The sequence below is a fragment of the Streptopelia decaocto genome, assembly GCF_964273445.1.
Source record: "Streptopelia decaocto genome assembly, chromosome: 4".
Lineage (NCBI taxonomy): Eukaryota > Metazoa > Chordata > Aves > Columbiformes > Columbidae > Streptopelia > Streptopelia decaocto.
In genome coordinates this window covers 27,202,885-27,230,034 of record NC_138658.1, presented here as the reverse complement: position 1 = coordinate 27,230,034, position 27,150 = coordinate 27,202,885, and the positions used below count along the sequence as shown (strand labels likewise).

The 27,150-nt window shown below is 40.5% G+C and overlaps 1 protein-coding gene across 1 annotated transcript in view; it reads right to left on the bottom strand.

Moving 5' to 3' along the window:
- ADAMTS3 (ADAM metallopeptidase with thrombospondin type 1 motif 3) overlaps nucleotides 1–27,150 on the bottom strand; it is a 130,152-nt gene that overhangs the window by 76,801 nt on the left and 26,201 nt on the right. The window contains exon 4 of the mRNA XM_082051279.1: nucleotides 14,335–14,491. Coding sequence (XP_081907405.1) covers nucleotides 14,335–14,491 — 157 coding nt within the window. The remainder of the gene's footprint in view (nucleotides 1–14,334; nucleotides 14,492–27,150) is intronic.

Below are 27,150 nucleotides of genomic sequence, written 5' to 3'. Positions count from 1 at the left end.
TTAGTGATAAAAAAAAAAAAAAACACAACATTTATTTGGCTATGAAAAAACCTGAGCAGAAGCCAGTTATACAGTAGTGCACTTTCAAGCACTGTTAGAGACAAACTATTTACAATAGTTATAATAATGAATTATATGGTTCCTGTATACTCAACTAAGTATTGGTTAAAATGTAGCATTTCAAAAAAATTAAAAAGATAATCAAACATTTTGTGAACTGGATTTCTGTTGCTATCACAGATCTAAAAAAGATATCCAACACTTTTGCTGAAAAAAAAAAATCTATGCTGCTATTAATTATATAATCTGTGATTATATTAATTGTATTTTATTAATAAATCACAGAGCAGAATGAGTTACGCTTTCATTTTAAGATACTTTTCAAGGATTTTCAAAACAGCTTTTGGCCCAGAGCAAACTAAAGTAATAGATCTATTTTGAATTACTCTCAGTCTAGAGGTACGAGCTGAATTTTCCATAAATATGTCAGAGCTTTGGTGAACAATAAAGGAAGCCTAAACCGGGTAATCTATAAAGAGATAACAACATGGGAGCAGGAAAAAACATTAGGAAAATAAACAAACATACTATATCTGACACTTGGAATGTAGATCAGCTGAGTAATAACACCACTTTCACATGAAAAGGGTCATGTCTGTGAATTGAGAAAGAGAGAAATATTTACAATCTGGGGAAAATCAAGTGAATGACATTTGACTCCCAAAAGTACATGGGTGCAAAGGACCAAGTGTCTTGGACTTAACGCATCCAGAAATGTTAAACAACACAATTTTTAAGTTAAGCTTGAGATATTCACTCTATGTTGTGAGAAAACTGAGAAAATATTCATGTTGACCTTAACCCTTGCAGATCAGAATGCAGTTTCTCTTAACCTGAAAAACTGTTCAATATGAGGCATAAAGGATTTGTCAGAGCTTCCTAATCACCCTCAGCAGGTGTTTGTTACCTAGCTCCATATGCTTGGGTTCTGCTGTGGGGGTAGACCACAGGCAAGGCAGCCTGGCCAGCTTGCCTGTATCATTTTCAGGTAGGCTGCGATAGGCATACCAGAGTTCGTACATGTAGTTTAGGAAATAAAAAACTCCAGGTGTACTACAGGATCATTTCCTGAGGAACTGTTGTTGCAGAAAAAAAAAAAAGCTTACAGCCTTCCTTTCTGCCCTAAACAAGTGTAAAAAAACCACACAAAGAATCTTTATCATCAAATCACAGACACTCAAAAAAACCCAAAATCAAAATCTACATCCAAAAATGGAAGAAGCAAGAGACACTTATTTCTAACTTGAGTCAGTTAGGAAATCCAAGATCTACGTGAAAAATAAATCCAAGACAAAAAGCACCAAGCACTACGCACATTCTGTATTACAAGAAATGTAATACAGATGTAATTCAAAGGAGGTATTTATGTTGTGTTTTCAACTGCTTTCAGTTGTGAAAATCATAGCTTCTCAAGTTCTCAAAAATTAAATCATTACCTTCACAACTTTTTTCAACAATCCAAAAATCTTTCCCTATTGGGTAAAATAATTTCTTAAAGACTTACATTTCAAAAACATTTTAATAAATTTGTGACTACATCATTTATTCAAGCTTCCTCTGTAAACTGGCTTCTCAGGGATTGCTTCTTGCCTTTTTCCTGACGAGCTTTCCAGGATAACTCCGCCCATATTAAAACACAACAGTAAATGTCCCCAGCACCATGTTGCTAAGCCATATTCAACATCTGGAACAGAACAGCTGTAGGCAGCAGGACAAGCCACAGACCCAGCCCTGAAGTAAGTGAGCCTAGGAGTGTCATTACCTGTTACTGCTATGAAAAAACAAGGAACAATCAGAGTCTATTCAGCTGGCTGAAGGAGTACTAGAGACACAGAAAGGCAGGCCTTTCTGCTGCCAGAAAGGTTTGTTGGTTTGGGCTTTTTTTTCCATTTTAAAGCGCACACTACCTCAAAACTACAACCCCTGAGGAAGGCCAGCCTTTTTTAAATTATTACTTTTATTTTTATTATTATTTCCTCCCCAATAAAACTCCTTCAGAGGCCAGCAAGGACTGCAGTATCTGGCAGAGAGGTCTGCAATCATTCCCAGTGGTATTGCTCATGCTGGTTTCAGAGCATGGATCATTCTCAGTGGCTTCTTCTCTTCCCTAGAGTCCTCTCCAATCTACCTCCTTCAGTAGCTCTTTCGTACCACACAGAGCTGCTGGGAGAGGCGGAAGGTGACACGACTCAGCACGCCATCGCTTGTGACGTTGCTAGACAAATGATCCTTTGATTTTGAGAAAATCTGCTCCCAGCACCAGGCTGCCAGAGAAGCCACTAGCCGGAACTGTTTGCATGCACCACTTAGCCACACGGCCCATTTTTCATGGCAGCTGGACAGAGCATCCTACACATCTAGTCCAAACTGAGCCCTGGAGGCTTGTCCTGAATCATGAGTTCATCTCCACTCAGTCAAATGTTGTAAAAAGAAATGGATCTTCTCAACTGTAACTATAGCACTTTGCAGCACACTTGAAATACTGTCAAGACTGAATGTAGGAATATATTGGTAAAACTAAATTGGTAAAACTATTATGGCATTAACTGTCACATGAAAGGAAAAACACAAGCCCAAAAACTTACGAGACACTCCAGGGCACGAAACAAACATGTCACTGTCACACCACTCTTTGATTTTTGTAAATAATTAGCAGAGTTATTACTTCCTGTTGCCTTAACATTGCTAACAGATTTATATTCATTAGTCATCTAGCTATGCCACCCTGGTCTGGGATAAACCTGCTCTCTGGCATGCATACCACTCTAGCTTTTCAGATGAAGCAGCCTGCTTGTTATCCATGTGGAGCCTTAAGACTCCAAAGGCTACACCAGAGCCCTTACTTGTACCTCTCCTTCAGAGATGTCCTCAGACTTTTCCAGAGAATTTTTAAAAAAAAGGCACTGCCGATCATGCTGCTAAAGAAGACACACAAACAAAAAGCTTTCCTTGGCTGTTTGCAAAGGTACAAGGCAGTAAAGCTCTTCATCGCTCTCTGGGTTTTCTTCCCAAACCACACCGTATTTGACAGAGCCTAAGAGGTTTCCCACAGGTCAGCCTCTCCCCATCACTATGGCAGGAGAAGCCAGCTTCCCTTAGATAGCAATTCTCTTTTTTTCCAACCCAAATTGCAGACTCAGACTTGCATATCTTTTAATAACCACTAAAATCCTAACTATCTTGACTATCTTATCCCATGTTATTAGAGTACTTGAAAGAATTATTAGGCAAGGCATTCTGGTAAAAAAAAAAAACAACACACTGTTTTCATAGCAAACAACAGCTGGGTCATATTGTTACTCTGCAGTGCTTTACCATTGCATTTTGGAAAGATTTACACACTTCTGTAACCCAGAAATGGATCTGAAGAAACTCTGTATACTGGGAACAAAATTAACTGCAAGGATGGTGTTCTCAAGTTAGTCATTTGCATGTGCATTCCTGTCAGCTCTGGTTGCCCAATACTGTGTCATCTCACATAAGAGAGGTAAGTTTACTGCTACTTATCGTCTATGCAGCACTTTAGAAGAACAAATGGAAGTATTCAGTGAACTCTAGGGGACATCTTGATGCAGTACACACAGTAGAGCAAGAGTTATCACGCAGCAATCCCGTGCAGCCCTTGTAAAGGCAACGTGCCAGACAGTCTCTGCAAGCATCCAAATTGCTCATTGGAAGTACACAAGATTACTTTTCTTTCTCCTCTATCATAAAGCAGGGGTGACTACGTAATATCCAGAAATTTTCAAACATACAAACTGAATTAAGTTGTGTAGTTCCCCCTTTAGTTTGGATTCTTATCTATTCCTGCATTTCTAAAATCTTTCTAAAACTCACTGAGTGATGAACTCATTAAAACCAGGTATGCCAATAGTAAGAAATGCCAATACTGCATAAAAGTTAGGGGAAAAAATACAGCAATAGTCATATGGTACAAAAATTATGATTTTGTATTATGATACAGAGTGCCATATTTGGATTCATTTTCCAATAAAAGACATAGGTTAAAAACATCAACTGTAGAACGTAGACTGACTTTAAAAGGATCTTTTCTTTCCATTAGTATCTTGGTGCTTTCCTAGTATCCAATTACAGTACTAAAGTAGTACAATGTGCATGTAAAACACATAAGAATAAACAAGTATCAGCCCCCGCAAGCTGTAGGAGGATTTATTTCCTCATGTTCCTGACCTCTAATTCACATAAACTCATCTTGACAAGGCAGCTCTTCTGCTTCCAATTAGTGTGTTTTCTCAGACAAGACTGTTCTGGTACATACTCTGTTTGACAGCATGAGGAGTGCGGGGCTGGGGAAGAGCAGATGACTGGAATAATCCCTGGAACCGCTGAGGAACACCACACTTCTCCCTCTGCTCTCTTTGCTACCTTACCCAGCCAACTTCCCAGAATTTTTAACCATCTCCTATGTGTCTTTCTTATCAAGCTCAGCACTAGAAATGAGCTACTTCTCATCTGAACTAGGGAGCTCAGCTCTACAATGCTGTCCAGCACTTGTGACCTTTATGGTTTACCTGTATTAATATAATCCTTGCTTTCAAAGCTTCTCCTGACCTCCCGCCTCAAACAATGGGAATGAAACTGGCAGCAGGAGAGGAAATCTTGGCAAGAGCTACTTGTTCTTTCACTGTATTTTTATCTGACACTATGACTCTCATTTTTGGAATCAGGCTGCTCTGAAAAGCATCATCTCTAGTGAGTTACTGGAGCTACTGAGAGCCAACAAGTACACAAAACCAGCTCCAGTGACCTCCATGCTGAGGGAAGGCATGGAGTGCTGGCTGGTGTTTACCAATACAGACAAGGCACCATGGTTAGCACCTCCTTATTCATCAGAAGCAAAGGTAAGTCCTACGAGATGCTCCTCTTTGACGGGACACCAGATCTATCCATTATGCTGGACACGTGCTGAAAAGGCACACAGGGTGGTCCTTACCTTGCCATGTCTTCATGTCTTTGGAGATTACTTTAAGAATACTATCTGTAAATGACACAGGCTCCCTTCACATGGGAAGAGCTGCTTATAGAATACTTAAAAATGTCTGCTGTCCATTATCACCCTTGTTCATCGAAAGCTTTCTCCTTCCTATGTAATTTGGGGGCATAAGGAGTTTTTATTGAGAAACTGGATAACCCTTGGAAAGGCTGCAAGTTGCATGTACTGATCTTTCTCCATTTTTTCAATTTTCCCCTAATACAGATTGCTGTGTTTTGCTACTCTGATTTTAGTTGCCCGTGGTTGGAATCAAACCTTTATTCTTGGTTTAAGAAAAAATTTCGTTTGTTATTGCCAAGAACCGAAGATGACTTAAACAGATGGATGTCTCTACTCCCATCATTAGGAGCTACGTGCAAACTCTCTGACACAGAGCATGTAAGTCACTTTCAGGCACCTTTTGATCCAATCCTGCTCAAGTTTCTTTCTTAAAAAAATTATACAAGCTTTTTCTCAGATAAGAAGTCTGCGTTTTCTTTTACTCCTACGTATTCCGGAGCAACAGGTTAAAGCCTGCATAGCAGAGACTATGGATCTTATATTTATGTTTCATTTTATAATTAGGTGCCTACCATGAATGGACTCTTTCCCCAAGCGCTGCATCACTCTGAACCTCAGCTTTTGTATCACAGCCTCACTGACAAGCAGTATAGCAGGTCTAAAGCAGTGCACTTCATGAATATAATTTCTTGAATATACGTGGAATATAATCTCAATACATTTACTAACCCTTAGGGCTCTTTTTATAATAAGGGATGATCATCTTAAAGTTATGTCTCTGTCTACACTGCCAGATGCTGTCCTGAGGAGCCCCATACCCCTGAGGCCCTAGAGGAAGTCAGGACAATGGAGGAGTCTTGCCTTGGTTGATGAGGACTGGGTTAGGGACCAATTAAGCAATCTGGACATCCATAAATTCATGGGTCCAGATGGGATGCACCTGTGCGCTCTGAGGGAGCTGGCTGAAGTCATTGCTAGGCCACTCTCCATTATCTTTGCTAAGTCATGGGAAATCAGAGAGGTGCCTGAAGATTGGAGGAAAGCAAATGTCACTCCACTCTTCAAAAAGGGCAGGAAGGAGAACCCAGGTAACTACATACCGGTCAGCCTCACCTCCATCCCTGGAAAGGTGATGGGACAACTTATCCTTGGCACTGTCTCAAGGCATATCAAGGATAAGAGGGTCATTACGGGCAGTCAACATGGCTTCACCAAGGGGAAGTCATGCTTAACTAACCTCATAGACTTTTATGAGGACATAACCAGGTGAATAGATGATGGTAAAGCAGTGGATGTGGCTATCTAGATTTCAGTAAAGCATTTGACACAGTCTCCCACAGCATCCTCGCAGCTAAACTGAGGAAGCGTGGACTGGACGATCCGGTAGCGAGGTGGACTGTAAAGGGCTGAAGAAGCCAGAGAGCTGTGGTCAATGGGGCATAGGTGGAGGCCTGTATCCAGTGGAGTGCCTGAAAGGTCGGTACTGGGACCAGTACTATTAAATACATTCATCAACAACTTGGATGAGGGAATAGAGTGCACTGTCAGCAAGTTTGCTGATGACACCAAACTGGGAGGAGTGGTTGACATGTCAGAAGGCTGTGCTGCCATCCAGTGAGACCTGGACAGGCTGGAATTCTGGGCAGGGAAAAATTTAATGAAATACAACAAGGGCACATATAGAGTCTTGCATTTGGGCAAGAACAACTCCAGGAACCAGTATAAGTTGGGGAACGACCTGTTGGAGAGCAGTATAGGGGAAAGGGACCTGGGGGTCTTGGTGGACAGCAGGATGACCATGAGCCAGCACTGTGCCCTTACGGCCAATAGGGCCAATGGTGCCCTGGGGTGTATTAGAAGGGGGGCGGTTAGTAGGTCCAGAGAGGTTCTCCTCCTCCTCTACTCTGCCCTGGTGAGACCACATCTGGAATATTGTGTCCAGTTCTGGGCCCCTCAGTTCAAGAAGGACAGGGAACTGCTGGAGAGAGTCCAGCACAGAGCCACAAACATGATTAAGGGAGTGGAGCATCTCCCTTGTGAGGAAAGGCTGAAGGAGCTGGGTCTCTTTAGCTTGGAGAAGAGGAGAGAGGGGTGACCTCATTAATGTTTATAAATATATAAAGGGTGAGTGTCACGAGGATGGAGCCAGGCTCTTCTTGGTGACAAGCAATGACAGGACAAGGGGCAACGGGTGCAAGCTGGAACATAGGAGGTTCCGCTTAAATTTGAGAAGAAACTTCTTCTCAGTGATGGTGAACGAGCACTGGAACAGGCTGCCCAGGGAGGCTGTGGAGTTTCTTTCTCTGGAGACTTTCAAAACCCACCTGGACACCTTCCTGTGTAACCTCATCTAGGTGTTCCTGCTCTGGCGGGGGGAATGGACTAGATGATCTTTCAAGGCCCTTTCCAATCTCAACCATTCTGTGACTCTTTGATTCTATGAGCATTTGACACATGCAAATGCTTTATGCATATTAACTCAACCTTTAATGTAGACCAATTATTACATCAATTTTGAAAGGTCAAAGCTCAATAATGAATATGCCAGGAAACACCCAGCTACCTCACTGCCTCCTCAATTTGTGGACACAGTGACCACCACTGTTCAAAAGGTTTTTAATGAATGAGAGGTAACGGACATGAGTTGGAACACAGGAAATTCCAATTAGATGGTAGGAACTAAAAAAAAAAAAAAAAAAATCATAGTGAGGGTGTTCAAACACTGGAACAGGGGCCCAGAAAGGTAATGGGATCTCCATCCTTGGAAATACTGAAAACACAACTGCTGAGTTACTGTGCTTTGATTCTATGAAACACTGCACCACAGGGGCCAAGCAGATAGGTCCACAAAGGGAAATGAGACATGTCCCAAAAAACAGTATCAAATTCACAGTCTACAGACAAGCACCTTAATTTTTATCCATTCACATCACTAACTTTGGATGCTTATCTAAGGAAGAATTTGATTTATTTTTTTTCCTGAAGCTGGGTGTAAATAACTGCTCACATGAAGATATTAGCATTCATCACTGAGCTCTGGCAACTAATTGCTAAATTGCATCTCCAGCACATTAGTGGAAATACATGACATCAAGTTGACTCAATGAGCAGGAAAAACGGCTCACTAAGCCAATTCCACAGCCAACTGTCCAGTCTTCCTGTAGTCTCTGGTGACAGATAGCATTCAAAAAAGAGAGGAGAGACAGGAAATACTAAACCCAAGACACTTTACAAGTACAAGATGAATCCCAAACTACACCTGAGGACAAGTTGGCCAAGCCCAACTATGAACTTCAAGGAGAAAGAAAGCAGATCTGAAAACTAATTAGGGGCTAGACCTCATATGAAAGCCTACAGAAGACAGACATCCTGGGCCATGTTTACCACAGGGCATTCTGAGTTGAGAGCAAAGCAACAGTGGCTCTGCACATCCAATAATATACATAGCTGCTTGGTTATATTTTGTGGTAATGAGCTGATATTACAGTTATACTGACTGATACTGATATCCAAGCGAGTGAGGTAGAATCTAGTTCAGGTTACGCCTAACATGCTGAGAGTACACTTCCCTCTGCAAGCAAACACATGCTCAAACCCTTGGAGAGAGCTGTATTCCATTGCAGTCAAAGATATTACTCATCTACTTTGATTTATAGAAGTGCATGACGGTTTTCTCATCATTTTTCCTCCCACTTTATCTCCTCCTTAGATCACTTTTCTTTTTACCTCGTGTATTGTAAATACATTCATCACCAATAGTCATTTGCCTTTGTTTGGAAAAGTACTTTGTTGACTACCTTTCCTTTGATTAAGCAAACTCTTACCTGAAAAAAAACAAAACAAACCAACCTAACCCAACAAACAAACAATCAATCAAGAACTTCAATTAATCCTATTGATTTTCTGTTTTATAGAAGACAGCTGAAAGCAAAAGCTCTAGCAGTTCTGGATAAAGAGAAAGGATGTCTTTAGATGAACACATACACAGGTTATTGCCACCAATACAACTTTGGCAAGAATTCCTATATTGTACCAGAGCATGTTGCAAGATGTCATGTACTAAGTCTCCAGAGAAATCAGTTCCATCTTTCCTGTTATTGCTGATGCCCAAACATGTGTGGTGTCCTGTGGAGTATGTAAAATATCCTCCCTCAGAACACAGGTTATGAGAAATTATGCTGAGAAAGAGTTCAGACACCTTCTGGCATGACAAGATCTCTAAGTAATACGAATGTGCCTGGGGAAGTGCTGAGGGAGGTCTCCGAGCAGGCAATAGTCTTCCCATTCTTCTGCCTTCTGTTCCAGGGTTTCATTTCCCAGCAACCAGGAGCAACGCCCAAATAATTTCTTCCTCCTACATGTTTCCCACCTGGGACAAAGACACTTGAACCCAGTGCCATGGCAACACCATCAGCCACACAAGCACTTGGGTTCTTTAGGGAAAAGGAAAATTCTGAAAGGAAGCTGGGAGGTAAAGGCTCCTATTCCTTGTATCCCTTGCTTTCTGTTAGGAAATAATTACAGAAGTACTTTAATCTGAATTGCTCTCTGGGTGAAAACTTTTGGGTACATTTAACAAGCTGTGTAACTTCCAAGCTTAAGGTTGGATGTCATCATTATACCATATGAAAAGAAAGTGCACAGAAAAAAATAATAAATGAATGCACAGGAGGAAAGATAAATCGAACTCTCTGTGATCAGCTCAAGCAGAGTGTGATCCAAAACCTGCCTCATCAGCCTCCTAGCATAAATCTGAGTCATCTCACCAATTCCAGTGGACTTGGATGAGGCTTTTACATTTCTCAGAAATACAATTTTGATTTTATTGTACCATACACCTGAGCCTGACTCAGCAGGACTTGCAGAGAAGGCCTCCTGAGTGCAAATTTGATTCTAAACTCTACAGTTCTTTGTCTGTTTCTATTGTTTCTTGAATGCTTTCAAGGAATAAGGTTAATGATCACACATCTCAGTGATGTTTGTCAGCTTATTAACAAAGGAGAACAGATTCTTTTCATCCCGGCCAGACAAAATGATATCATCACCAGTCTTTCAAAACCTTCCAACTCAGGCTTGTCCAGAAAGCATTTCTTTCCATGCTTAAGTGAAAAGCTATTTTAGTGATAAAAGCTTAAAGATTTACCTAAATGATGTTTTAACATGACAGCTTCATACATTCTTCCATTTTTTTCAGTCTTGTATGCTCATTCTCTGTCCCCCAGACCCTTCTTCCCCAATATGAAGTCACAGATGACCAGTGACTTTACAATCAAGACTTAAATTACTGGGGAAGCCAAGCTTACAAACTGTCATGCCAGGGCAATCTGTTACAGAAAAGCAGTTAGGAGACAACCATGCATATTTACACCTATGAAGAACTCTAGAGGTCATCCGGCTCTATGATAGGATTCCCAGACTATACCTAACCAGATGCTCATCCCAGATGTTTAAAAACAAATGCCCAGTGTCTTTAAAAAAAAGTCTCACAAGCTCTACTACTGCATCCTCCTGGCCTGGGCACACCCTTCTTCCTGAGCATTGACACTCATGCAGAAGGTAGAGCATTTTCCACTCCTCGGATTTGTGACCCTATAGAGTGGACAAATGCTACAGCACAGCATATGCTGGGTGACATCCTGCAAACTGCTGACCCACAAGGTATGTCCGCGTTAGCAGAGGAATATTTTCAGAAATAGTGCAGAGCCTTGCAGAAGTTGTCTTCATGACAGAGTATCAGACAAGGATGATAATACTCAAGTAGTAACACTTCATAAGAGGTTATTCTCTAAGCAGCTCGCTCACTTCAGTCTAAAAATAACCATTTGGTAGGCTAAATGCTGCAACCCATCATAGCTCAAACTAGTTCCTCCCTTTTCAGACTGCCAGAGTAATGGATGTCCAGAGGCCGTTTGCTGTGGAAACAGTACCTCCCCTCCTCCCCCCATGCATCTATCACCTTTTCCCAACCTGAAGAGATTCATTAGGATTGCTGGCCTAAGTCCTCACTGTCAATAAATACATTTCTGTTTCTCCTCCAGCACAAGTCAAAGGAATGCATTCTGCAATAGCTGGAAATTTCTAGGCAATTCTAAGAGCCACATATTTATCTGTATTCCTACCAAGCTCAGTGAGAAGGTCCTCTGCAGTCTGAGCAGCCTGACTTGACTTACTGTCACTTGCTGTATGTAAGCATATACCTGTTAATTTGTAGTCCGCCACCAGGCTCATGATGCACTTCTGAGCGCAGATAGAAGTTTTCAATCATTTTCTCAAATTCAGACAAAAATTGGGGCTGTACATGTATTTTGAAAATGTGGTATGGTAATTCTTGTTCCACCTCCTTCAACATTATGAGCTGACAGTTTTCACATGCTTTTCTGTATGACTCCTGTCTGATCCAGTTCTTCACAAGGAAGAATAATCAAGAGTCTTGTCTGTTCTCAGGGGAGAAATCCACTTGACATTTGTTGATGCCATGTCACATCCTGCTACCTTTAAGTAGTTTTCAATAGCCAGGACTTCCCAGGAGGGGCCTTGGCTGCTGTCCTGCAAAAGACAAAGAGTTTCCTCTGTCCAGAAGAACTAACCTGAGCTCAGGACTTCAAACCAGCAAACAGGCTTACCCAGTGCAATGAAGACGGCAGCTACCAATTAGGAGTTTTTGGTTGGTTGGTTTTGGTTTTTTTTGTTGTTTTGTTTTTAAGGATTTTAAGATTAACTGGTCAGGGCCTACTACTATTTGCATGTCCCTACATTGCCTCACATTAGCAGAAGAAAGATGAGGTTCCAAGAGATACAGTAAAATGAGATCCTTTGATTTAGCAGACCAATTACCCACAAAATATAAATAACCATTCCTGGCACTGGTCTGTCAAAATGTGGAAAATTATCCACATTTCCCTGATACCTCAGGATGAAAGCATAGACAGATGGGCCATTTTATAAGCATAATACAACCACCAAGCATTCAGGACAGTTTATACGCAACAGATCTTGTTCACACCAGAATGACTGAAAAGAGTGGGGTATAAAAAGGCAATAATCAACAAAGTGTTCCTTCAAGGAGTCTGAATTGTGTGCACATACCCACAAAGAACACAGACCCCCACCAGTTCAAAGGATATCTGTACCATTTTTTTAAAAGGTTCAGCTTCTGGTATATTTTCCTAGCTCCTTAACTTGAGAGAAGATGAAATTTAATTTTTTTTAAAAAAAGGAAAAAGAAGGAAGAAAAAAAAAGAAAAAAGTACTATCACTTTATCACTTCACTTTTCTTTCTGACATATCCAAGTCTTTTCATCTTCTGCTAGGTGTTTTGAGGGGCTTATTTGAAAGAGGTAAAAAATAAAAATAAGACTATTTAAGCATTTCCGTATGTGAACACCAAGGCCTACCCATATATGTTAACAGGTTTGTAATCCCACAGCATTTCTCAAAAGAATGAGGCAGGCTTTCCCATCTAATTTCTTGAGTGTTTCATGCAATGCACTTCTAAGGAAATCAACCTCTACACAAAGTTAATGATGACAACAATACAGTGGTGCATGCCATATGCCATCATCCCTGAAAGAGGCTATAGACAACTGTAAAGAGGAATCAGCACAGGGTACTGCTTCAGGGGTAGGGTTACGTTGCTGCAAAAGTGGGAAGGCTAAACCCATGCTAATCAATAGCTTGAGGCATCCTAATGCCTTCTCCAGAAACCCAGATTTATGGTTCCCACCTTTCTAAGAAAGCTCACTGAAACTTTATCACAAATAAGTGCAATAAAACAAAAAGAGGAGAAACAAACCAAACAAGAAGAGGAGAAACAAACCAAACAAGAAGAGGAGAAACAAACAAAACAAGTAGATAATCATATATGTGTGTTTATATCTGAGAACACAGTACATGAAGCAATAAATCCTCCACTGTGTTGCGATTGTTGCTAGGATATTGATCTTAAGATGGTAGTTTTCCTGTCTAACCGTGGTCTGACTCTGCCAGTCCAGCAGACGAAGTGGTTTCAATGTAGAAACATAGCAGTGAGCCCATTGCCACTACCACAAAGGCTTATTCAGCATTGTTCAGTCAATCACACAACAGAGGTGCAAAAGCCACAGTTGAATGACCTTGTTTAGGTACCAAAAGCAAAGTACCTGTGGCAGTACAGGTTTCAGAGAAAAGCTGGGTCAGTCAGCCTACATGTTTCAGACTGCTGCTGGTCCCCAAGCCTACTGTGATATCCTTGTGCCATGTTGCAATTGGCAGCACAGACTTATCTTCTAAAGGCTAATAAAAGTCTGATAGGATTTTATTCTAAATCGCTGACAATTCCTACCTGCCTTTTCAGAGACAAAACTCCTAAACCACACTAAACAATTAAAACCCACATGGACTGGGAATGGGGCACTGCTTGCTTCCTCTCTAATATTTTTATCCAATTCTAGTTCCCTGTGTTGTACATAGTTCTTCCTGTCCTTCTCAAACCCATTTAAGCTCCAAGAACACATTAACCAAAAAACAAACAGGAAGTTGGGAAGCTGAGAGAAAAAAAGGCAGAGCACTAAAGGGGAATGGAGCTGCTCTTTCATACACAGCCCATAATGTCAAAAACCTCAATGTTAACTATCAAATGCATTGGTTTGTGAAGATTTGTGTAATATTAAAAGCGGGGTGGAAGCAAATGGATTAAACTACATGATAATTGTTCTCAGATGGCCAAACCACAGAATCTTCAAGAGAGAGGGGAATCCTTGGATGTGTCAAAATATAGTCAATGAAGAGAACTGCTTTCAAACGGCATTAATTGCAACCAGGAGGAGGAGAAAAACAGTAACAGTCATGGCACAATTTAGCTATTACTCAGAAAGAAATCGGACCCAAATTTTAAACAGAAGTTGTATAGACAGGTAAGCCTTAATAACAACTTAGAATATTAAAGTCATACAAGTATTTCTATTAACATCTTGTGTCGCACAATATCTTACCAACTTATGTAATGCTCAGAATTGTTTCTGCTTAAGTCAGTCCAAACTTTGTCCTCTGTTTAAGGAGGGAAAAAAAAAAAAAATCAAACATTTTGCAGCATTTCTTGAACAGGACACCTCATGGCTAAGTTCTGTTCTACATGAATGCACAAGTGCACTGCTCTTGGGCAGAGAAACTGCCTATATGACTGATGGCATATTTCAGCAAAACATTTAAACGCTTTCTTTTCATCAGAACTGCCTCTTTCTGCCTGGAATAGACTTGCAAACAAGCACACAGGGGTACTGTACCTTCTCTATGGACATCAGGGAGCATATCAGTGGGATGTTGTGCTACAGCTGATCGCCTGTAAACCATGTGGATTCTTCCCTTTTCCTCTTCCATTTGCTTTCCTCTTTCCAAAGGTTCGATGAAGTATTCATCCTTATTAGTTCTTATCATTCCAGCCTGGTGAGGAAGACAGAAAGCATGCCTGTATGTCATTTGAGAGCCTAAAGATCTGGCCTGATGCTTTTAAAGCCAGAATCAAGTGAGGTGAAACATAAACTACCCAACATATTACTGTACTGTAAGAATCAAATTACCATTCAATTTCCTCTTCACTGACTTCCTGCCAGAGGAGATATCCCTCTGCACTGTGAGGATGTTCATCTGGCCAAGGCCAACATTCAAAGGCATTAAGAAAAAATCTTGCATGAGCATGAGATACATCACCCCCTTCAAAACCCAACTAAGACCAAAGTCAGGTAGGAGTTTACCATTTGTATGTCATGCACAGCTATTTTGTCATCTCTGTATGGCATGCTATGTACTGTAATATTCTGCTAATCCTTAACTCATATATATTCTGAACCCCTTATGGCTCAGGTTTTTTACTTTACATTAAAATCAGTAGGAGGCATATAGTTTCCCACTTAAACGAACACCTACTGTTCCATCCTCTATCTAGCTATCAACAGTTCCTCAAAATCCTTTCCCTTTACGTCTTCTGCCTGCAAAAGCTGTGGGACAGGTTTGCAGACAAGGCAGATTAACCGGGTGATCACTACAATTAAACTCACTGGACTAAGTCACACCTGCACAAGTCCAGTTTAAGTGAAGGCAGACTCATGCTCAGGAAGAAAAAGATTCTTTGCTGGCACTTGGATATACATCACAGTAAATAACAGTAAAGGAAATCTGACAATACACTTAAGGAAACAGTAACTTTAAAAACTCTGCTTAAATCTAAGGGTGGCAAGATTACACTCCTTCAGGCACAGCCAGTGAAAGCAAGAACATCATGTAGGGGGAAAATGGACACAGAATATTTGAAAATACAGGAAAACACCAATGGCATACATATTTTGAGGAATCTGCAAATTACTATCACTATATTATCATGTTTACATAAAATTTAGCAGAGCAACTACTAACAAGCATTATGCTTATGACCTTCCTTTTATACAATGTTCTTCTTGCGAGTAAGCAATAAACTAATGGCTCCCAGAGCACTTTGAATGCAACCACAGGTATGTACAAACTATCAAGTTAAAAACAAAAAAAAAGAAAGTCTGATGGAACAGACAAGGTCCGCTACCTGAACCTAGTGATCACACCCATATCTGGATTTTGGAAGTACTTTTGTGCTTTGAATGGCTGAAAATGCAGCCCCTGCTCAAGCCATAGAAGCTAAACCCTCAAATAGGGGTCTTGTTTCTTCTAAGATGTGTAGAGGGTCTCAGGAAGGGACAGTTGTGGCCAGAGGTTCCTGCACCAGGCCTTGGAAGAGCTTATGGACTGTAGAGCCTACACAAGATGGGTGCGCATCACAAAATTTTAACAAAGGAGACAATCCCAACAGTGATAGAAGCTGCTCCCAAGCTCCCCAGCCCCTGTGGAGGAGGTATAGTTGCAATCCCATACTCCAACTTTGAGTGCCTTTGAACTTATTTACAGCAATGCTACAAGTGGAGATTATCATAGCACAAGCTTAGGTAATTTGTCAAATACAAGCAGACAGAATTGTGAAGGTATATTTTAATAAAAATATTCAAAATGTTTCAAATAGTATTTCACCACAAGCTTTCTATGCTCTGTGTGCTTGCTTACATCTACATTCAATTTTTTAGTTAATGAATTTCTTCAAATATTAGCTAAACTACATAAATCTAAATACTACATTCTTCCTTTGTTTTCATTATGCGAGTAGCAGTAATAAGTGAGATTTTTGATTGTAATAACTCAGGTTAGCATCACAAGCCAGTTTTTTATGTGGTTAGTACACATAATTACACTGGGATTTAACAAGTCCCCTTTGCATGTTAATAGCTTACTAGTTTTGCTCAGAAAAAATGGCAAGCAAAGTTTTATAACTACAGTTGCTATGTTACTTGTGTAGACCCTACCTTGGCATAAAGAATTTTCTATGACGCTATTGCCTGTGAGTTGAAAGTAGTTCTATCCAAAAGCAGTGCTCAGTGCAGAAGCAAAGCTTGCCTTTGCTTTCCAGTTTCAATGTGTATGCTTTTTATTGTCTGTGTTAAACCTACAAAGAAAGAGCTGCAATAATATTTTTGAGAATGGGTGTGCCTTGCTGTAAAAGGAATATAAGAATAATCTGCAAGCATCAAGTACAGTTTCCATTTTCACAACTCTCCATAAACCACTTTGACAGACCTAACACATTCCACCCCTCTTAAGCCACAACTCTTCTGCTTCACAAAAGTCTCCTAACTTCACAGATGCCAATAAACTGGCTGCATTAATCAGAGATAGAAACTGTTGCTATTTTAGAAGTTTAATTACTAATTAAGAAGAACAATACCCCAAACAGACATCCCATTTCACCTAATCATGCTGAACTCATGTGGTTCACAAGGCAAAAAAAGGGCAAATTTATCAAGTAAAACCTTTGAGATAAAAGGCATAAAGATTCAGGGTGACCTTTCTATGCAAACAAATGTTGCAGAACAGACGAGCACCTCGATCTACAAAGCACCTGGCTTGTCATTTTCTGGCACCATCACCGCAGCACACAGCAGGTTTTCCTGTGGAAGATGCCCAGCAGCCTTCATACCCACTTTCCTTTTCCTTTTTTTTTTTTCCTTTTAAAACAGCTTTTATGGATGATTATTTATACAGACATAAGATGTATCTCCATCTTCATGGAAGCAGCTCATTCCAACAATTTCAGTGGATTTGAACTGCTTTGAGGAGATCTCTGCCTGTAATAATGAATAAACTAACACAATTTATCCACAAAATTTGCCAGTGGAGCCAGAGGGCTGGATTACCAACCAACCACCACCAACACAGGGTTCCTAAAGAGCAACGTCTCCTGCAGATCCAGTGAGAGAGCAATGATCTGACCTCCAGCACAACTCACAACCTCCCATGGCACAGCAGAGAAGTTAATTAAAAATACACACTGGGAAAAGGCTTACACAGACCGAAGTCAGCACTCACAGATTATTGATCACACATGGTGATGTGCTTTTTGGAAGAACAGAGTTCCCCACCATCCCAAGAGAAAGAGGAAGAATTACAGTGGAGACCAGGCAATTATGGCTTTGTAGTCAAAGGGCCAAGCCTAAAGGGCTAATGAAGGCAAAACATGGATTAAAGAAAAACAACAACAACAACAGAAAACAAACAAAACAAAAAACAAAAAACCAAACAGAAAAGGTGCTCCTGGCTTATACTAACAAGAACACATACGTTTTTTATTAAGCATAATTTCTCATTTACTTTCTTCCTCACCATCCTTTCCACTCCTTTCAGCCTTGGTTTATTCTGCTTCATTTGCAGGTATGATTTTTGAATCACCTGTGTGGAAGTTAAATACTTTTTTCACATGCATTTGAAAAATTAATTTGCCCACACTTTTGAGATACCCTTGCTTTACCTTAACACTACTGTAAACAGTACCAATATTTACATGTTCTGTCTGACATTTAATACATACAAGTTAAAATTAATATAGTTGCATTATCTTTCAAAGCATGTTGTAAAGGACAGTAGCCAAATTTTTATAAATATGCTATTTTTTCCTTTTTATTGGAAAATGAGATTTAGAATCAACAGGGACAGTTTTGGTCCATTTTAACAGCCTACAGGCAAGCATGAATGCAGAATCCAGCTTTGTTTCCATTCTTTTTTTTTCCCCACAAATTTCATCAGTAAAAAGAGTCTGAGATTGTCCAAACAAATGGAGAAAGAAGGGCATAAGCAGGCATTGCATTTTCAAGTGAATCTTCACTGTAAACTCTACTGTCAACCCAGCATTTTCTTCCTCACCAGCCAGAGAGAAAAGCAAGTAGGTGTTTAGAGCACATATTTTTAAAGACTTAGTTGGAGAAATTACTGTGGTGGATTTTAAAAAAAGAAGTAGTGGAATTTTTTTTTCCACAAAAGCACTTTTATGGAGTGATACAGGAAAGCAGAGTCTGAAATCTTGGAATGCTATTAATTTTACTGCTTTTTCTTATAAATTAATAATGTTCAAAATTTCCATCAGCTGAAGGATGCAATTTAAAAATCTGTGTTTCTGTGAAGTTTATCTAGAACTGGCCTCATTAGTCTTAAAATGTGAAAAAGAGAACACAAGAAAACTACCAAAAGCAAAAAGAAGCCTTAGTGGCACAGCAGCTGCAGAGGCCTGGGAAAAAAAACACCTGTTCTCAGCATCGTTTCAGCCTGGACTGAAACTCAGAGGAAGCGGATTAACTTCTCAGCTGTCCTACAGACTCACTTCTCCCATTTTCAAAAGGGCAGCAAATTCCCCTCCCTGAAGGTTATCACAGGGGAAACCTGCTGAAGGTCTGTTTAGCACCTTGTGTGCACACACTTTGCATAATATCTGTAATTGTCTTTAAATTACTCACAACCATTAATGCATTTTATCCCTGCAACACTTTTTGTCCTCCTCAATCCAGAAGTAATGGTGCACAGGAAAACGAGGGAAAACCCTTCTGCTGAATTAAACCTGAGGCAGGACCAAGTTCTGCCTGAGTTCATAATAAAAGGCACCTGGGAGCAAAGCCAAATGTAGTCTGGTACACGTAGCCCACCTAGGAGGATTTCTCAGAGGACACCAAGTGATGTATTCTTTACTGGACAACCCACTGACAAAGCAGAACTTGGAAAACTGCAATTTTTTTCAAATGCAAAAAGACACAGACAATAATAAAAGAACTACAAATTATAAAAAGCTTTGAGAAAATAACCTACACGGGCAGATTAAACTAAGGGTTAACTTACTGAGCCAAAACCAACAGCATTTAGGGGGGAAATATGATTCTGTATAAATATGCATGGAGTATTAACTGCAAGAGAGGAAAGAACCATTCATTCAGAGGAGCACAACAGAGAAATGTGGAGTGACCATTAAGAATGGATACATTTAACTTCAATATTAGAGTAAACATTATGTGTGCGATTTTCAAAAGTGTTTTAGGAAGTTAAATGCCCCATTTCTAGTGGTTTGCAATGAGGACAAATCATTTAATTCTCAGCTGTATTTTGAAAGGCTCACCCTCAAATGTCAAAAAGAGTTTGTGTAACAAGGCAGCAGAGTCACACTGTTGGCCATTATCAAGGCAAGTGCTGCTAATACTTGCCACCAAGTGTTAGTGGCAAGTAGGAAATGCTTTGGGTTGTTAAAGTATGCAGTGCATTTATTTTACAAAATAAACCCATAACAGAATATCCCCATCTTACCTATCATCTCATGTTCAGTGCAAAGAGGTCAGTAAATGCTTTCACGTTTTGTTGCCAGTCTCCATTGCACAACTCTATTCCAAGTTCTGATTTTTATTATTATTATTGTCCTCATACACTGGACGTGCTGCCACTAAACACAAAAGCTTCTTTTTCTCATGCAACTCACTGTACAAAACACTAATATACCTAATTGTCTATGAAAAAAAGCTTGGCAAAAGTTAGGTTTGTAAAGTGCTGAGACCTATCTAACATACTCATCAATAATGTCTTACTCTTTCCACCACTGTCCTGTCTATTTGTTCCCTCCTGTCTCACACTGGACTCTGTAAACTCCTCAAAGCAGGGGCTGTCTTCACGTCCTGTGTCTGCCACAGCCTCTAGCACAGTAGGATGCCTGATCCATCAGTAGATGTTGGTATAAACCAAAGACACCACAAGCACATTGTCACTTGTAACCAAGCATTACATGCATCTTTATCTGTATATGAATGCTAGAAAAGAACACCGAACAACTAAACAGATGTGACCAAAGTGATTAAAGGATCCCATGTTTAGAGTAGATCCAAACACGTGTGCCACAGTACCAGCAACCTGAAACTGTGCCACTTATCCAGAAGCTCATCAGAAAGCACCAATGTAATAAATACCGAAGAAAAGAGGATGAACCATGGTTTCAGTGACTGAGTGCCACACCAGCTCCTCCTGGGATAGAGTTAACTCTCCCTTTTTCTCTACAAGCCTCCAGCTAATGCTGCTCGGTGACTGGCTTTTGGCTGCATTTCCATCAAGCTATGCTCAGCAGAGACAGCTGAAGGACACAAACCAGCAAGTTTTAGATTTCAATCAGAAAGGGTCAGAGTTGGGGTGGGGAGAAAGAAACACAGAGAATATTAAAGGATACTAGTAGGAAAATCCTCCATTTTTCAGATTGGCCTGTAAAGGTTCAGGATCCATTTGCAAAGGCTGTCTGTAACTGAACAACTAGTTGAAACTGTAGCCAGTCATGCAAAGATCCCACTGCTCCTCCAGCAAGGACGATACCTGGACACCAGCATTATGACCACAACGAGCTCTACATACTTTCATCCACAAGGGTTTTGGTACTGCCCATTTTTGTTTCACTAAAAATGTATACTTTTAAGTAGGACAACATTGAATCTTAGCTAAATTCTAACATTCAACTATTCTCCATTGACTTAATGGCAGTGAGCACACAACGTAATAATTACTTTCAGTGAAAAATGTTTTCATTGCAACGTTGTGTGGTTTTCCTATTTTTTAAATCTATTTATGCACTTATCTTCATTATATATTTCAGCTGCCATCTGTAATTTGAAAACCCTGCATTTTTGCAAGACATAATGAATCTACCACAGAGAAGATAAAAGTATCAATTATCTTTTTAAACTGCCCTTAGTGCCCTCGTATTATGCAGAAATACCTTCTAAAATGCTGACCTGATACTCTGGGAACTGAAGCATTAAATAGCAGCTATTTCTCCTAAGCCAGCTTTGAACAGTGGGAGAACTGAACATGTCAGGCTGCTTTGAGCTACTCAGAAACACAATACTGAAATATTTACAAGTTGTGACATGGCTGCTCCTAGAGCCATGTGGCATGAGTGAGAGTAAAGCATAAGGACTAAGACAGGTGCCTCTGTTTCAGGGGAGAGACTATGCTCAAGGAGGATGAAGTTGCTTCCTTAGAAGACTAAGATCTTAATCTAATGACTGCAACCCAGGGGTGAGGACATGGATAAAAACACACAGACAAGTTTTGTCTGCAAGATGTATGGTAAGACTTCTGGAGCCAACAACTGTTCCAATCAATTGTCATCTGAGTGCTAGCAAAGGGACTATAACTACCTAAGGTCAGGAGACTAGGGCCCAAATACATGTAGGTCTGTGAAATTAAATACTTTGCTGTTCTATGAGTATGTATGATGGCTTACAAAGTATTGCAGCTTGTGTTCAAAGAGGAAAAACAAGCCCACTTAGGAAGAGGTTCCTCCACCATCTTGACATCTGTCCTTAAAATCAGAGAAGAAAGCTCTTCTTTCATGTGACGAGGGGCCTCTCAGGCTAACTACGAGTAAACACGGCATATTAGCCCTCCTGTCTCACCTTCTGCAACTGTCATCTGCTCAAAAACCAAGACATTTCTGCAAGTGGAACAGTGTAGGCAACCAAGTCCTTAGACATGCTCTTTCTGAACAAAAGGAAGAGAAGTAGGATACTGGCAGCAGCAAGTCAGTAGAAGAAAAAGACAAACAGTGACACATTGTCCAAGCTTGCAAAAATGCAAAGGAATTACTCGCCACCCCCTACCCGGAGATTTCTCTACATTTTTTTTTTTCCCCCTTTCCATTCTTCAGAGCTCCTGGTGGAGGTAGAAGAGGGCTTTATTTGACTGAGAGGAGTTGAGGAACATTCTCTTTCATGAAGGCCAACAAAAGTGCTATGTAACTAAGAGGGACAATGCATGTGCAGAGTCTAGTTTCACCTTTGACCAGTATTACCTACAAGCACCTAGGATGGACTCCCAGCAACCTGGTTTCCTACACAGCAGCTAAATGAAAGAATCAATCACTGCATATGCCTTAAAATGGAATGCAGACATATGTACAGCATCCGTAAGTGTCAGAACTGGGGTACCTGACTCTATTCGCACTTTAGGCCACAAATCAACTGTTCAGCTCTTAACAAAACTTAACAGATTCTCCATGTGTGATAAGTTAAAATGAGGAAGCTGGTTGCAGCAATCCAAGTAGTTTGAGCTGGAGTCATCATTTATTTCACCCACCATCAATGCTAACAGAGCCAGAATGCAGGAAAAGGACTCAACAATCAAACCAACACAAAGCTGGTACCTTCCAGAAAATGCTTTTTTCTGACCATTCTATCAATTAAATTGGAAAATGTTTCTAGGGCTCTCTCCCACCCCTCTTATTTCTCCCTTCTTCCCTGTTGGACAATCGCAAGTGGCTGACAGCTCTACCCTGCCACTAACTAAATAGAAGCCCTATTGAAAAGCATCAAGAGCTCTGTGTTCCCTCAATTTAATATCCCAGCACCAGTCAAGCAGACACTGCATCCTGCCAAGACAAACATTATGTGACTTGGCAAAAGGGGAGGGGGCAGTTTCTGGAAACAGCCCTCCAGTCTAAACTTCTTAAGGAGTCAATATAAACATGCTTTTATAAAAAAGGTGCTGCCTCGTCTAAAAACACAGATTCAGCACAAAAACACTACTACCTTTCACCATCTCATGTTAGTTTAAGGTGTGTTCAGTTCAATGACTGTGCAAAACCTGCATCACAGCTACCTGCTGCTCACTTTTTAAATCCAAAAACGAAAACTTTCTGGAGCCTCATTGAACACTCGTTGATTTATTGGAAGAATAATAAAAGCAAAGAAGGATGCTTTGCCTGCAGCACATTTCCCTTTGCCTGCCTCCACCAAAACAGAGCTACAGTAAGTGGAAATTGGTTAGAAGCTTCCTACGTTTGTAGCTCCAGGATTATACCTTCAATTCACTGGCTGGATGCCATTTCTCATGCCACGTGGGATCCATATTTTGTCAAGAATCAACTGATTCTCTGGGTTTCTTCTGCAAAAATATACCAGAAACTTCTGAAGTTGTAGAGTTTGCCCCAGGATGTCCCTCTTTCAGTTCACAACTATCAACTGGAGGGTATATTGGAGTTGATATGCTGCAGTGTTATTTTCCAGAATTCGGTCATGTGCGAAGTACGCATCCCTTTACTTAGGTCCGAGCACACAACAAGATACATCAGACAGCACGATCTGATGCTAACTCATCATTACAAGTGCAGACTGTTACTTTGTGGCACATGGACAGTGTCTTCTTTAAGCCTCTGCTGCAAACAGGTACCTGATCTGACAGATCAGGCAGCCAAGCTGACTCTGAGCCTGAGTGAGGCAGGGCCCTGCTGCACCCCATGGTCCATGGACAGGGACCCATATACCCCAGCATGGAGTCACACGAGGGAGCATAAAATGTTTTAGAAGCTTAAAGAAGGAGATAAGCAAACAAAAAAACGCACAACTGTGCTACATAAATCAGGGCTACGTACATAAGCTGGCAGGAGAATTCACTCACTCCACAAGTTTTTTTTTTTTAACTGGGCATGACCTGACTCATGCAAAAAAGTAGAAATTGGGCCAGGATTTTGACAAATCATTCCAGTAGATCCAGGACTGATGGCTACCTGTAGCCTTTCTGCAAGAGGCCTTTCAGTCTGCCTCATCATGCCACAGACACACACCACTGAATGTGGGGGAAAGGCCAACCAGCTCCTGACAACAGTGGAGACAAAGATAAAGTTACATGAGGTGTTGCAGTACCAGGAGCCCATCCCTGATGCAGTTTTTTGCTGGGGTGACTCAGAGGGGTCATTTACCTGAGCATATGCACTGTGTAAAGCACGCCCAAATACTGTGTCTGTTAAATCACTACAGTGGGGCAAGCACTTACCTTGTTGCAATAATTGTGTATCACTAACCTAAGCAATCAACTCCTGACACCCATAGGAAAAAGGAGTCACATTTCAGCAAAGACCATATCATGCAAACACAACAATAACAGTAATAAAGAAGGAATAGAGTACGTAGAAGATTTGGTATAAATATAAAAAGCTTACCAAAGTGACCATAAACTGCATTCATTTCAAATTCCAAGCAATTATACAAAATTCAAATTCATTAAAAATGCAGAGAAGCCCAATCAAAGAGGAAGGTACAGGCCATCGCTCTGCCCACAGTCTCTGTCACTGCACACTGCTATCAGTATTGCAGATAAAGGAAAAATAAAACAAGCTGTTGTATCTGCAGGACAGACCATGGAGACAGAATGGGCAGCTCCTGGGCTGTCCCTGACCCTGCCAGGACCCCAATTCCTCACCACTGTGTGTGCTCCCTGAGAAAAGGGAACTGGTATGAACAATCTTCCATGGCTTGAGTAGGCTTAAAAAAAAATGAAGGTGACAGAAAATTAAATGGACAAGCAAAGACCTAGAACCACACAAACAGTTGGAGAGATGAAAAGCCTGCAGCATGGACACACAGCCTCACTCTTTGATGCTGATCAAACAAGCCCTTCCCTTGTGCATTTGGCTGTGCAGCTGAAAACATGACATACCAAGATTTTGACGATACTGATATAAATTAAGTTGCCACCACACAAAGTTATGAGCAGACCAAGGTACACAGATAACAAAATGTTCTCAGAAGGAATCTGTGAATCCAGGAGATGGTGCCATGAACCAAGGAGGGTTTGGTTACTTAGAGACTGCCACCTGCACCTCCAGCAGAGCCTGCTCCTCACTCACGCAAGGCAATCCAGGCCCCTGCCGAGGTCTGTCTCGCAGGGTTGGCATGGAAGGGGAAAAGCTGTCCAAAAGGACATATTTCTCTCACTGCACATCTACTGCATGTTAAAGTATTCATGGCCTCAACATATTTGGCATATAAAAAAAACACTACACATTAGAAGAATGCTGGAAAAATGTAATATGGCAGTACTCTGCACATTTTGAGAAACAGATGTTATTGATACATTTGCTGAGTGACCACAGAGGGAGAGAGGAGCTTCACAGCTCCCGCATAGTTGGGCCTCCGGTCCCCACAGACCCCTCCAAGGCTTCCAGGGCTCTGGGCTTTGAGGCAGAGCATGCAGACTTGCTGGCTTCTTCAGCACTGGCACCCTTTGAGTTATTTCTAGTACAGCACGTCGAAATTCAGCCTCTCATTTTCCTCTTCAGAAAATCAATCCACATTGCATCGCATGTTTTGTGTGTTGCAGAACTTCTGGCAATGCACTTCAGAATTAAAGCAAGAGCTCCTGAATCATTTTAGTCTCAGTTCTGGAAGGCTATTAAACACGGAGAGCATAGAGCAGCATTAAGATTTTTCTTACTAAAGAATGTCTCAGAGTGGTATAACATTTAAACACTAGAATCAATTTTGAATCAAATGAAGAATTCAAACACTACACAGGTTTCACAGCCAGCTGAATTGTCCATACCATGGAAGTCTGTCACTAACCATCTAATACCAGACTTCGAAAACAAAAAAAATCTTCTGCAGCTACAAAGAAAAATATTATTTGTTCAACTGAATACCAGGACGAGAACTCAGAAACAGCATGAAAACATAGGAATGTTTAATATCCTCTTCCAAACCATGGACACAATTTAGGAATAAGAAGCTGAGATACACTCATACTAAAATACCAAATGTCAAGCTGACCAGAAACAATACCCATTTCCTTAACTAAGGATACTTTTTCCTTTGGCTAATAAACTCATTTTAAATACAAACATGTTCTTAGTTTTAAAAACGTCTAGCAGTCTCAGTCTAATCTTAACAATAAAAAAAAAACCACTAAGATTACTAATGTAGTTTGACACTGCTGTGAGAAGTAATCTAGTCAAAAGCCATGCACAACTGACCATTTTGCAATGTAGTAGAAAAGTAAGAACTAAGAAAGCAATGAGGGGATTGTGATGTCTAAATGGTCCATTAATACAGTAAAAGATGAAATAGAGAGGACAGAGAATTAAACGATATTGGTTCAGATCAGAAACACAGAGTGTCTTTCATGTCTGTTTTTTAAAAGGAGGTCTTTAATCAGTGCCATGATTAACATAAACCACAGCAGAAACAGCAGGCTTGAACCAAGACATTCCTCCAAACCCTACAGCCCAGTACAATCCAGGAGTCCTCAGCTGGTGGTGAGACTCTCTTAGTGAAAGGCATGACCTACAGCAAACAGGATACCAAGATGGAGAACAAAAATAGACTGATGTTCCTGCAGAAATCTGCAACCTCATTTAACATGTACAGGGCTTAAAATTAAAATTACTCCTTGTTCATCTCTATATCCGATGTGAAAGCAGAATTCCTTCCCTCAATTTCTCCTTGCTCCTCCAAGGAACCAAAGCGCTCTAAATACACTAACTGACACACCACTTTAAGGAGCAAAAGATATTCGGAAGAGCCACTGAGCTAAACAAATTCTGTTGAATTTGCACAGAAGAAAATGGAAACATCTTACTGGGTCATTCCACAGGAGCTTTTTAGCCTCCTCTATAAACATACATAAGTAAATTCCTTTATGCCAAAATTTCTCATGCTTGGTTTTAATCCAAATGTTTGGTTTCTTTTTTCCTCTTTCAGAAAGTCTAAGAAAAATCAATAGAACCCCTTACAAGTTATATGAAAGTAAAAAGAAAAAACAAACTTTGATTTTATGTGGAAAAATGTGTTCTTGGAAAACCTACACAGATCCATTTTAACTGCAAAACTGGCAGACAAAATGCTTTGTCCTTAAAGTAGGAATTCCCTTAAAGTAAGAATCCCCAAATGTTAACATCTCATGAT